At 40.6% G+C, this 13,135-nt stretch overlaps 2 protein-coding genes across 3 annotated transcripts; one reads left to right on the forward strand and one right to left on the reverse strand.

Annotated features, from left to right (window-relative positions):
- Positions 1-147: 147 nt before the first annotated feature.
- On the forward strand, positions 148-4,539 carry LOC113710979 (pentatricopeptide repeat-containing protein At2g29760, chloroplastic-like). Its single transcript, XM_027234090.2, has one exon. It carries the CDS (start codon positions 1,614-1,616, stop codon positions 3,837-3,839), a length of 2,226 nt encoding a protein of 741 aa, XP_027089891.2. The 5' UTR covers positions 148-1,613; the 3' UTR covers positions 3,840-4,539.
- Positions 4,540-4,785: 246 nt separating this feature from the next.
- On the reverse strand, positions 4,786-11,003 carry LOC113710990 (putative receptor-like protein kinase At3g47110). 2 transcript variants are annotated; one of them, XM_072060725.1, is made up of 4 exons: positions 9,847-11,003; positions 9,580-9,676; positions 5,660-9,489; positions 4,786-5,535 (listed from the first exon to the last, which is right to left on the reverse strand). In XM_072060725.1, exons 3-4 carry the CDS (start codon positions 8,355-8,357, stop codon positions 5,069-5,071), a joined length of 3,165 nt encoding a protein of 1,054 aa, XP_071916826.1. In that variant the 5' UTR covers positions 8,358-9,489; positions 9,580-9,676; positions 9,847-11,003; the 3' UTR covers positions 4,786-5,068. The 2 variants fall into 2 exon arrangements, with proteins under 2 accessions (XP_071916826.1, XP_027089902.2); XM_027234101.2 differs by having other exon boundaries at positions 9,580-11,003.
- Positions 11,004-13,135: the final 2,132 nt, after the last annotated feature.

A 13,135-nucleotide genomic window follows, 5' to 3' on the forward strand; every position in this document is an offset into this window, starting at 1 on the left:
ACATGCAAAAATACGACAGAAACTGAGTTCTGGAGTGTGTGTTTCCTTGTTGCAATCATTCACGAGGTCTTTGCTTTCCATTCGATATGAGCTGAACCTATAATAATTTGTGAAGAAAATCTATCAGCGAGCTGTCCTATGGTAGATGGGGACTAGTTTATTCCTTCTTAACTTTTCTGGCGAAGTACGCTGCAACGAAACTAATCAAGAGAGCTAGCGACGGGGATGGGATGAGCTTAACTACTATCAACCCCGAAAACAATAATGCTATATGGATTAAACATGAGCTTCGACAGGGAATAATAGTCTCGGAGTGAAGTTATGAAATGCGGCCACAAAAGCTTAAATCCCAAAAATAATCATCTGCACTGAAAACTTCTGAAGACTCGTTGGGGGGTGGAATCTTGCCTACAAGCTAGCTGAAATGGTATAGAACAATTCTGCCTGACAGGCCGTTGCTGGAAAATCTGTGTATTCAAAACTTTTTTAAGTGATGCATGGACGGAATGCCCTACAAAGAGATCATCCGGCAGTTAAAGTGGTTTCAAGTCAACGATTACCATAGGCTTGACTATCTCAGCAAACAAAACAACTTACTGTTGTTCAATACTGCAAGTTTTACAGTATGTTTCAGGTTTCTAACTAACCACCAACCTTTGAGCTGGTGGCCACCACCTAGCCATTAAGGCCACCAAAAATGTCACATTTAAGTGGTTTGCTTCAAAAATTCAGCGGGTGTGCAGTGCATCCGTCTGATCCGGTGGTGGTTCAGTCCTCTCCGGATTATCCCTGGGCCTCCTTAAGTCCGCCCCCTCCCCCTTAGTGTAAGATAGATTAGGTTATACAACAGTTGTCGTATCCGAAAAAAAAAAAAAAATCAGGTTTCCAACTCCGGTGGGGAAGGGGCCTGACTGTGAACAAACTGGATGATATCTCAGGACAAAGAGTTAAGGATGAAAGGCACATAATTTGCCAGGGAAAGTTGCCATTCAAATTATTTTCACAATCAAATTCAAAGCAAAATTACGTTTATTGAAATGCTCATTCCCTCTAAAAGATTCAGCTTTTGCAGTTGCCCTTGACCCTTATCTTCAGAATGCTGCTAGTTCTCCAAGCTTGAAAAAGTTAGTACGTGGTAACAACAGAAAAGAAGAAAGGCGAAAACTGAAAAAACGCAAAAAACTGGACCGGTATTTAAGGGGGGAAATTGCTGATATAATAAACTCGGAAGGCCAAAGGTCAACTTGCTCATAATTACAAGGAGGTTCATTCTAATTACGCCCGGAGTTGATTGATGATTGGTTGTTCGTTAAAAAAAAAAAAGAAAAAAAGATTGGTTGTCCGAAAACATTAAAACATTAATCAGCGATCCCTCCAGTTCCAGAATCTGCAAGTGAAAAGTTTAACGGAGGGGATGAAATTCTTCTTTACGTTGAGTTCCACTTCCATCCATGTATAGCTGAATTAGAACAGTTTGAACCCAAATGCTTGTGGAGGACGATTAACATTTTATTAGCCATTACTAAACGATGCGCACGGGATAGTAATCATCTTATGTCCTGTGTAGTTTGATAGAAAGCCAGGAAAAGGGTGCCACAAGCAAAGCAAAACTCATGGCCATTTCATGCACCCCTGCTATCAACAACCTTCCACTTAACCGCCACCCAACTCCTGTTTCCATAACTGTCAATAACGAACGTTACTTAGCAGACCACCCTCTACTCTTACAGCTGGACCGATGCTCCGACTCTACACAGCTCAAGCAAATTCACGCTCGAATGCTACGAATCGGGCTCTTTTCCGACCCTTATTCGGCCAGCAAGCTCATCCAGGTCGCAGCTTTCTCGGAAGTCTCAAGCATCCAGTATGCCCAGAAAGTGTTTGATCAAATTCCCCGCCCAAATCTTTACTCTTGGAACGCCCTCATTCGCTCCTATGCTTCCAGTCAAGAACCCGTTAATGCCCTTTTGATCTTTATCAAAATGCTTCATGGGAGTGATGAATTGCCTAATAAATTTACGTTTCCTTTTCTGATCAAAGCCTCTGCACTGCTTTCAGCTCTGTCGGTTGGAAAAGGGCTCCACGGGATGGTGCTCAAATCGGAGTTTGGGTCTGACTTGTTTGTTCTTAATTCTTTGATCCATTTCTATGGTGAATGCGGGTGTTTCGATATGGCGTACCGGGTTTTCATGAGCATGCCCAAAAGGGACGTTGTTTCTTGGAATTCAATGATCGTCGGGCTTGCACAAGGCGGTTATGCTGAAGAGTCATTGGACTTGTTCTTCAGGATGGAGGGAGAAAATGTGAGGCCCAATGACGTCACCATGATAGGAGTCCTGTCAGCTTGCGCAAAGAATTTAGACTTGGAGCTCGGGAGGTCAATGCATTTGTATATTAGGAGAAATGGGATTAAGGAGAGTTTGGTATTAAATAATGCAATTCTTGACATGTATGTGAAGTGTGGGAGTATGGAGGATGCAAAAAGATTGTTTGACAAGATGGGGGTTAAGGACATTATTTCATGGACAACTATGCTTGTCGGGTACACGAAGGTGGGGGATTTTAGTGCTGCTAGTAGTCTTTTTGATACAATGCCTTGCCAAGATATTGCTGCATGGAATGCTCTTATCTCGGCTTATGAGCAGAATGGTAATCCTAAGGAGGCATTGGCTACTTTCAATGAATTGCAGCTCAGAAAGGAGGCTAAACCTGATGCAGTTACACTTGTTTGTGCGCTGTCAGCATGTGCTCAGTTGGGGGCAATCGATTTAGGGGGCTGGATTCATGTATACATCAATAAACATGGTATTAATTTAAATTGTCATCTCACTACTGCATTGATTGACATGTATTCTAAGTGTGGGGATTTGGAGAAGGCACTTGAAGTATTTCATTCTGTGGACAATAGAGATGTTTTTGTATGGAGTGCCATGATTGCTGGCTTCGCAATGCATGGGCGTGGAAGGGAAGCAATAGGTCTTTTCTTGAAAATGCAAGAAGCTAAGGTCAAGCCTAATTCTGTTACTTTTACCAACTTATTAAGTGCTTGCAGTCACTCAGGGCTGGTGGATTCTGGAAGGGGCATTTTCAATCAAATGGAGTCAGTTTTTGGGGTTGTGCCTGGGGTCCAGCACTATGCTTGGCTGGTTGATATTCTTGGTCGTGCAGGTCACTTGGAAGAAGCACTTGATGTAATTGACAATATGCCCGTTTCCGCTGGGGCATCAGTGTGGGGGGCTCTGCTTGGTGCGTGCAGGCTTCATGGAAACATTGACATAGGTGAACGGGCTTGTAGCAATTTGCTTGAATTAGAGCCTCAAAATGATGGAGCCTATGTGCTTTTATCTAATATTTATGCTAAATCAGGTAGATGGGACAAAGTTTCAGAATTAAGGAAGCTTATGAGAAACTCTGGACTAAAGAAGGAACCCGGTTGCAGCTTAATTGAGGTGGATGGCAATGTTCATAAATTTCTTGTTGGAGATAATACTCACCCTCTTTCAAAGAATATCTACCTGAAATTGGATGAGATTGCGACTAGATTGACATCTGTCGGTTATGTGCCAATGAAATCCCAGCTGCTGCAACTTGTTGAAGAAGAACATGTGCAAGAGCAGGCATTATATCTTCACAGCGAGAAGTTGGCTATGGCGTTTGGACTTATTAGTATAAGCCCATCCCAACCAATTCGAATTGTAAAGAATCTCCGTATCTGTGGTGACTGCCATGCTGCTGCTAAGCTGATATCAAAGCTTTATAATAGAGAAATAGTATTGAGAGACTGTTACCGGTTTCATCACTTTAAAGGAGGCTCTTGTTCATGCATGGATTACTGGTAAATTCTGGAATGCTGGCCTGCAAAAGATTCTTATGCGGGACTCCTATCAACTGGTAAAAATGCAGAGAAAATTTCCAGTAGGCATGGCACCAAGAGCGACTTCACTTATCTGGGACTTAAAACTCCATTAGTGCAAATTTGTCTGTGCCATTTGACACAAGCATAGCAGATGAAATGTATGTTAAAAATCCAAAGATGATCAACATGCGAATGATGGAACATGGGGCTAATCCAGTTTACATGCCTAAATGTAATTTTGGCGTTGGAAGCTCAATTTGGAAGGAAAAGGTTGCTGAGCATGCTTCGTCGTGGTAGTCAGGTTGTTGCAGAAACTGGTGACAAATTATTTGATTTCAGAAGCCAAGTTTCTGTGATAATGAGTGGACAAGTGGAACTGATGGTATTGAATGCATGCTATCAAATGGATTGGAGCTTGACCGACTGCTAATGGTTGCATCAGGAATTTGCCAGACCCGTTTACTTTGAAAATTGTCGGGCATGTCCTAGTGCACGTAGTAGCGCACAAAATATTTGGTTGGTCATAGACTACTGGTATGTGGATGACCAGAATATACTTGATTGTAGTAAACACTACTCCTGCATTACATCTAGATTACCAGTATTGGTGGATATATGTATCCAGATCTTGAAATTTCAGGCGAATCATAATACCTCTCATGTGTTGCGTGTTGACTCTAAAAGCTAATACTCCTATCATATAATCATTCTTTTCTGTAAGGATTGGTACTTGGCAGTCAGAACAGTTCATTCTTCCAAGTTACCAAATAAGCAAAATATTAATAAACAATACAGGAGGACACAAAGATACGGGCATGCAGCTGCAATAGTTATACAACTCTCTTCGGTCAAATCGTTGCCAACATGCTACAAAGTCTACAACTTGGCAAACTCGCATACAATTCAGGCTGCTGGTAGCGGAGTCTATATATAAGCCGACAGATTATTTGATCAGAATGCACTTTGATTGCGTTTTTAATGGAGGGTTTTCAAGTGCATTTCAATTCGTTTTACTGTAAAGTAGTACACGATGCGTTCAATTGAAGACCTGAAAATACATGCAAGACGGGATAGTACGGACATCCAATTACAGTGAAAGTGCGCTGTAGTCAGTTCTTTTATTTCTAAACTAAAGGCGAATTAAGAAACTACTTGCTAAGAGAGCCGGAAAAAGGAGATAGAAGGAGCTCCTCCCATATTATGGGACTGTTACTAGTGAATCAGCTCGGTGGAAGCTAGTGAATCTACTAGAATATTCACCCGTCCATCTGATTTTTGCATTTCCCTCCTACGTGCACTTTTTCCACTGAATTTTTCTCTGACCGAAACCAGATCATTGACAACTTGACTCATGTTCATTCTGTCTTGAGGAGCCTCCTCTGAGCATGCAACGCCAATTTTAAAAACTGAAACCAATATATCACTGAGCTCAACTCTGCTGCCATGAGTTTCATATCCAACTGCTTCCACCAAATCTCCAGGATCTTCATCGAGCAGAGCAGATTGGTCTACAATTTCCATTACACTATCTGGCAATCCCTTTTTGACCAAGCTATGGAGATTTAGGTACCCTGTAAAGAGTGCATCCGTGGGCCGCCTACCTGTGAAAATCTCCAGCAGTAGAATCCCAAAGCTGTAGACGTCTCCTTGAGTAGACACACGACCACCCATGCCATACTCTGCAAAATTTATTGACCCCTTTCTTATTCTTATCTAACATTAACTTGAAGCCAATATAAAATTCAACAATATTATCCAAGATTTACAAGAATCTCAAATTCTAAGATCAGTAGAAAAATTTACCTGGAGCAGCATAACCTATGGTGCCCTTGATCCCTAGTGAACTAAATTGATTCAGATCAGCATCTTCCCTGGAGTTGGAAATTAGAAGCCTTGCCAAACCAAAATCGCTTACATGAGCAGTCAAATCATTGTCAAGCAGAACATTGCTCGGTTTAAGATCACAGTGCACCAAAGATGTTTGGCACTGGTTATGTAGATAATGCAATGCAGAAGCTACGTCTATAGCTATGTTCATCCGTTGGAAGATGCTAAGACCTTTCTGCTGCATCTGTTCACCATCTTGATGCAGCCATTTCTCCAGACTTCCATTTGGCATGTATTCATATACTAGTGCTTTAAAGTCATTGCCATTGAAGTCTACGCTTGAGCAAGCAGTAAGAATCTTCACAAGGTTCCTATGCCTTATGTTCCGCATGGCTTGACACTCGGACAAAAAGCTCTTGAAAGCTCCCTTCTTTTGAAGCTTGATGACTTTGATAGCAACTATTTTTGCATCTGGACCAAGACATCCTTTGTACACAGTTCCAAAATTACCTGATCCTATCAAATTGTGTGATGAGAACCCTTCAGTTGCATTTAGCAAGTCATTGTAAGAAACCTTCTTGTATATTTGGTCGCTCAAAGACGCTGAAGTAGGTTTCTTTTTCACCTTTCTCATCCAACAAAGCAAAAGTAAAAGCAACAGCAGGGCTAAACATGAAGAAACAACAACAATCCGTATCACCTTTATCGCAGTTTTCTTCTTTGATCCTCTGGGTGATTGCCTTGGACATGGCTGCAAATGCAGCCCCTCGATGCCTCCACAAAGTTTTGCATTGCCCCGCACTTGAACAGAACTAGCATCTGCAAAGACGCCTTCAACCGGTATCTTACCCTCAAGATGGTTGAATGAGAGATTCAAATAACGTAAAGTTGAGAGCTCGGCCATGCTTTGCGGAATGTGCCCTGACAAGTTGTTACTAGAAATATCTAAATACTGAATGTTTTTCAGACTAGTCAGGGATGGAATTTCTCCTTCTAAGTCATTGCTTTGCATATAGAGTGATTCCAGGGACAAGCAATTTGCCAGGGTGCTTGGAATTCTCCCAGAGAGTTTGTTGTTCGAAAGATCAAGCACTGCAAGATTTGTCAAGTTCCCAACCTCCTCGGGCAACGGACCACTGAAGAAGTTTTGAGACATATCAAGGACAAGCGAAAGGGATGAAAGGCGCATGATTTCTTTTGGTATGGAACCAGTGAGGTTGTTCTTTGAAAGTTCTAGTCTCTGGAGGAACCTACAGTTACCGAGACTAGCAGGAATACTTCCTTCCAAGTTGTTATCTTGAAGGTAAATATACAAGAGGCCTGTGATGTTTCCCAAGGAAGAGGGCACGACTCCTGTCAATCGATTTGATTCAAAATGAAGGGTTTTCAAGTTCGAAAGCTTTCCTATGGATTCTGGAATGCTACCACTTATCAGAGTTTCTTTTATGCTGAGAACATTCAAGTTGAAAAGTTCAGAAATATCTTTAGGTATGGTTCCATGGATCATGTTTTGTCCAACAAGTAACCGTGTGAGCGAGGTTGATAGATTAGTTATAGAATCAGGTAACTTACCTCCAAAATGGTTCTGAGCAATATCAAGAAACTCAAGATTTTGGCAATTGCTGAGAGAACTAATAAAATTCAAATCACCAGAGGCCCCACTTCCCAGCTGGTTGGTAAGGACATTAAGCCAGAATAGGTTTCGAAGGTTCCCAAAACTCAGTGGTACATTTCCAGTGAAATAGTTCTCAGGAAAGTCTAGCTGTAGAAGCTCTGAACAATTTGACAGTGAAGCTGGAATAAGTCCAGTAAAAGAATTGTTTGCCAAATACAGTCTTTGGAGTTTGGGAAAGAAAAGGCCTATGTCAGGTCTAAGACTACCTCTAAATTTGTTAAATGACAAACCTATGAGCTGAAGAGATGATAAGTTAAAAAGAACAGGAGGAAATTCTCCAGAAAGAGAATTCCATGACATACCAAGGGACACCAAGCTTCTGAGTTGAGCCATTGTATCTGGAAATCCTCCCTCCAGATCATTGTATGAGATATAAAGCTCTTGAAGGGATGTAAGATTCCCAATGGAAGCTGGGATAGTTCCTGTGAGGTTGTTGTTCTTAAGATAGAGCATGACCAGCTTTGTCAGTGAACCAAGTTGAGGAGGAATGTGTCGTTCAAGAAAATTGTGGTCTAGAATAAGATAAGTGAGGCTTTGACAATGAGAAAGATTGGCTGGAATTTCACCTTTTAAGAGATTATAACTTAAGTTTAGAGTCTGAAGCCTGAATAGATGTCCCACTTCTGAGGGAATCACACCATGGAAGGAGTTGTCTGATAGGTCAAGCACGCGAAGAAATGAAAGACTTCCAACATGAGGAGATACAGAACCAGCCAATCTCCGTCCTCTTAGATCCAAACTGCTGACCCTCTGGTGTTTGAGCCCACATTCCACCCCAGTCCACTGGCAAAAATGGAGAGTTGCATTCCAAGAGTCTAAGACACCATCAAGATCCTCAGTTATTTCTGATTTGAATGCCAGAAGCGCAAGTTCATCAGTCTCATTCCTGACTATGGCTGCTAAAACATTGCCAGGAAAAGAGAAGTTAATGACCATGAAAAGAATTGCATGGAAGGTTAAACAGAAGGACAAGCTTAAACTAGAAACATGGAATTCCATTTGGGAGTTAATTGCTTGAAGTTTTCGGAGAGAAGCGGCTAAGAATGGCACAACTGTATGACAATGTAAGCAACAGCAATGGAGCCTATTATATACTACTTCTTTTTCCTCTTGTTCAATTTTCACTTGACTATTTTTGCTTTTCCTTGCACTTTCGCTTGAGTACGCGAGCAAAGGGAACTACTAATCAATTGAAAAAAGTGGACGCTTCATTTCAACTTTGCAAATCAAGCCCAGCGCTGAAAGAAGCTAGTCGCAAGTGGTAAAAGAAAAAGAAGACTAGTAACCCAAACTAGAAAATGGACCGCATTCGACTTCATTTGGATTACCATACCGACTGGGCAAGCGACAAACCCTGGACATTGACTTGCGTTTGCAGATCTAGATACCATCCATCAATTCTTAGTCGTAGTAGTTCCTCGCTAGCTGTGGGGAACTTTAAGGCACAAAATTGCAAATTTAGGGAATCCAGCGGTCTTCGCCGCTGTTTTATTTTTATGTGAACGGTTGACTTTAACAAAACAGAGTTTTCTTTGTTTATCATAGATTGCTATCTGAATTGGATTGCGAGCTGCACATCGAGATTTGTAATTCCATGGACGAAATTATGATCAACGGCCAAGCTGAAGTTTTAAACTTCGTGGACATTATAGCAAGTCAATATTCAAAAGCTGCTTGTTCTGGAACGGGGAGTAGACTTGTCTTGAATCATTAAATAAATTGTACATTGCTTTGATGGGCGGACATGACTTTCGACGGAAACTTCCAAACCATTGCCCATACCATCGCCTGCTTTCTACTTTCTACTGCTAATCGTTCGTTGCCTGCCAAAATGACAACAGCTTGTTGACTTTTGAATGTGTGAAAACGAGAGAGAGAGAAAAGATACGAGAGATCCAGCCCTATGGATTGATAATCCTTTTACGTTGTTGTCAATCCGATAATTTCGCAATCAGAATTCTACTGAAATAACCCACCACTCATTCTCAAACGGCCAAGTGGATAAAAGGAGTTGAACTTTTTGGATCCAACTACAATTAGGGTTGCATTATACATTAAGCGAAGAAACTTAATAAGATGTAGTACACCTGCAGTTTGAATTCCTATGCCGCCAGGCTGCATTCCGGTAACCCTGACTTTCACAACAATGAGGGATATCATTAACAGATACATAATGATGCAAAGCAGAAAATAAGATGATCAGCGAAGTGTAGAAGGAAACCTGGATTAGAAGGGAAAAAGTCCCAATGGTCATTAAACTTTTATCCAGGTAAACTTTTAGCCCTCCAACAATTAGAAGTAAACTTTTGGTCCCCGATCTATCAAAAGTGCAAAATATTGGTCCTTCCGTCAATTCCAGCAGTTGAGAATGACAGAAAGCAACATCACATGCGATGCACGAGGAATTAGCAGGGGCATTCTTGTCTGCCCACGAGATACTGCCAATAATTTCAACAAGAAGAACAAGAAGAAGAAGCAGAATCATCACCACCATCGTCGAACTAAGAAGATGATATTCTTCCACAAAAGATGTGCACCATTTGCCTAGACCACATAGATTTGAAGCTCAAGGTGAGGTAGCTTTCCATGTCCACTCATGTCTTCCACAGAGATTGCCTAGATAAGCAGTCGATTCCAGTTAAGTTGCTTGCCCACTCAGTAGATCTTTGTTGTTGTCGTCACCAATCTCAACAGATGTGTTCTTGCCGCTGCCATCGGAGATCCACCTCTAGCCCCGCTCCAGCACAATGTTTCCTTAATTACCAGTTGACTTTTCTTTATTTCCTTTTTATTTTTTTGGGAAATTTTAAACCTCTGTTTCTTAGACATCATCCACACATGGAAAGATGAGGTAATTTTAGATCTGTAACTAATTGTTACTGATACAATTTAGTACTAACACCCCCCTTTTCTTCTTATTCAAATATCTTCATCTTTTTTTATTTTTCATCTTCACTATAATTTTTAGGGAAAAAAGTCCTAGTGCCAACCATCGGTGAACCCATTACTGAGAAATCATTCAAGGGGATTATTGAACAAAAAAAGGAACCAAAAACCTTGATATGGTTTCTCACCTAATAGTTGTTGTCGTATGTCTAATGGAACTGACAATGATATGGTGAAAGCAAGACCTTGGTTTTTCATAAAATTGAAGTCTATTTCACTGCTGCTGGTACTCATGATTGCTTTGTATATCAATCTGGGGTATTGATTCTCCTTTCATGGAGTTACCATCCATCAATCTCTAACATCTTGAAATCCTTAAAGCTTCCTGAACCCTCACAACTTGCTATTTCGGCAAAAGCCAACTTAAATGGGTTTGGTGAGAGATTGAAGCAGCTTTAATTTGACTCAATTTCTCATCTGTCCCTGCTGATTAATAATATTGGCAGAGGAGATAATATTCATGAATCTGACTCATCTGCAAGCGACGTGTTGGTTTCCAGCTTTCTGGTGGACTACAATGCCCTTAATTTGTTCTCATGTTTCACACGTAATAATGGTTTTCGTCACTCATAACTACTGAACTTAACAGAAGAACCAATAATTTGTTCTTTTGATAGATCGGAGGCCAAAAATTTACTATTAATTATTGGAGGGTCAAAAGTTCACCTGATTAAAAGTTGGAGGGCCATTGAAACTTTTTTCCCAGATTAGAATGGTAGTAACAATTGAGAAACTTTTTTCCCAGATTAGAATGGTAGTAACACTTGATGACAGCCAGTAGAGTGAATGTCGAAGAACCATTTACTTGATGCAAGTAAGGGGTTCTAAGGGATTTATCCCTAGTCCTAGTCCCGCACAGCCATCACAACTTTGATAATGCAACACTTCAGGAGAGACACTTAACTAATTAAATGCCTTCCATCGGATTTAATGTCTCAAATGGTGCCAGCTTGTAACAAATGCAATACCATGCAGTAAGTCAATTTTGGCCTCGCTGCAATTTTCGTCGTGCACGATAGATTTGGCAGCCTCAAGTACACTCTTATGCAGCCAAAAAATAAGAGCATGTAGTCATTAGGAACGCCAAACTTCTGTCCTCGAAATAGAAGATTCCTGCTACCTGTGAGACCTATGCCCATGATGTGACAGCCCCACCTCCCCCTAAGGCGTACCAAAGGGTTCAGCGGGCCGCCTGCCCAACTCTCGCCGGGACTCAGTCGTTCACGTCAATCCTCAATCGAAATCAGAATAAACCCACAAGACTAAACATAACAACGATTCAAAACTTAAAACAAAACTTGTATACATTGCTATCTCAAAAGGGAGTACAAACATCGAATATACAAAGGTTCTCAATTCACCATACATCCAACCCGCTGAGCATTAGGGCGAGAACCATTACAAAACCAAAGAAACCAATCTAGGCTAGACTCTACCGAGCTCTCGTCCTTGCTCGTCGTCCTCTGTTAAGGAAAATAAAACTAAAGGAATGAGTTAAAAGCTCAGTGAGGTTCCGAACACATAGGCAACAAGAAGTTCAATGCATTCATTACATATAACCAATAATTCAAGATATAAATACAAAATAAAGCGATAAACACATTCATTAAAAGGATACGGACTCACAGGAAGCCATATATTCGTTCGTTCGTTCGTTCTCCTGTCATTCCCCTTATTCCTCCGGTCAATTAAATAAAATATATTTTTGGTAAATAAACCCCTCGTTCGTTCTTTCGTTTCGTTCACCCCCTCCTGAAAATTGGCCAGGCTCCACCAACCTACAAGGTAATACTCAAGTATACCAACGTTCACACCCATGGTCACCATATTGCCCGACCGAGTCCGCTTTTGGCTCGAGTTGATCGGTAACGAAGGGCAGGGCCCAGTTCAACCAAACGGCTTACATTCATGCGCAACTAATGTAGCAATTATTAAATCATTAAAAATTTCACGTTTCATTTAGGTCGAGCGCGGTAAAGTACACGCTCGCCTAGAAAACTCGTTTTGAAAATTCTTGAAAGCACTTAACACATTATCAAACAAGAACACAAGTCATAAAGTCAAGAAAAATATAGTAAGCAAGGAACACTCACCTATATACGCAAAACAACGTGCAAAATATCCTTTCGGATATTATCTTTAGTCACCAGGAAAACCTAAGATTAAACAAGAAAGAATATTACAGCTCATCTAACACAAACAATTTGGTGAAATCAAAGAACTCGACAATTGATGAGTAGAACGTATAAAAGACTTTAAAGTGAAACGAGAACATTTGGACCCGTGGACAAAAATAATTAGGGTTTCATAGTCCAAACGTAAAACCTAACTCAAAAGGGTTATAAAATTTTTCAATAGAAACACTTAAACCAAAGGCAAGTCAGGATCCAGCTAGGTAGGCTAAGAAATATTATTTTCGGGATCGTTTATATGGTTCAAAATCATCTCATATCTAATTAGATATTATAGACTAAATATTTTAATGAAATCCATGAAAAAGGGAGGACAAAATACCCAAGAAAATCCTAAACCACTCTTTTTTATTTGGTAAGCGTAAGTAAACATTTGGAGTTTCCAATTAAAGAAGGATCATGTTTTAAGATTAAAAACGGTCATAGTATTTGCCAAACGAAAATATACAAATTCAAATAGAAACTTAGCTCTCGAGCGAAAATTTGGGCAGCACGCCCTTTGTATTTACCTATTTTTCCAGCCATTTATGACTTAATTGTTTTCCTCAATTAATCCCAAAGTCACACACAATATCATCTCATTTCAATAGCCATTCCATAGGCTCAAAGTCATATAAGTACAAAAATCAAGCTAACAAC

Source organism: Coffea arabica, chromosome 1e (genome assembly GCF_036785885.1).
Source record: "Coffea arabica cultivar ET-39 chromosome 1e, Coffea Arabica ET-39 HiFi, whole genome shotgun sequence".
Taxonomy (NCBI): Eukaryota; Viridiplantae; Streptophyta; class Magnoliopsida; order Gentianales; family Rubiaceae; genus Coffea; species Coffea arabica.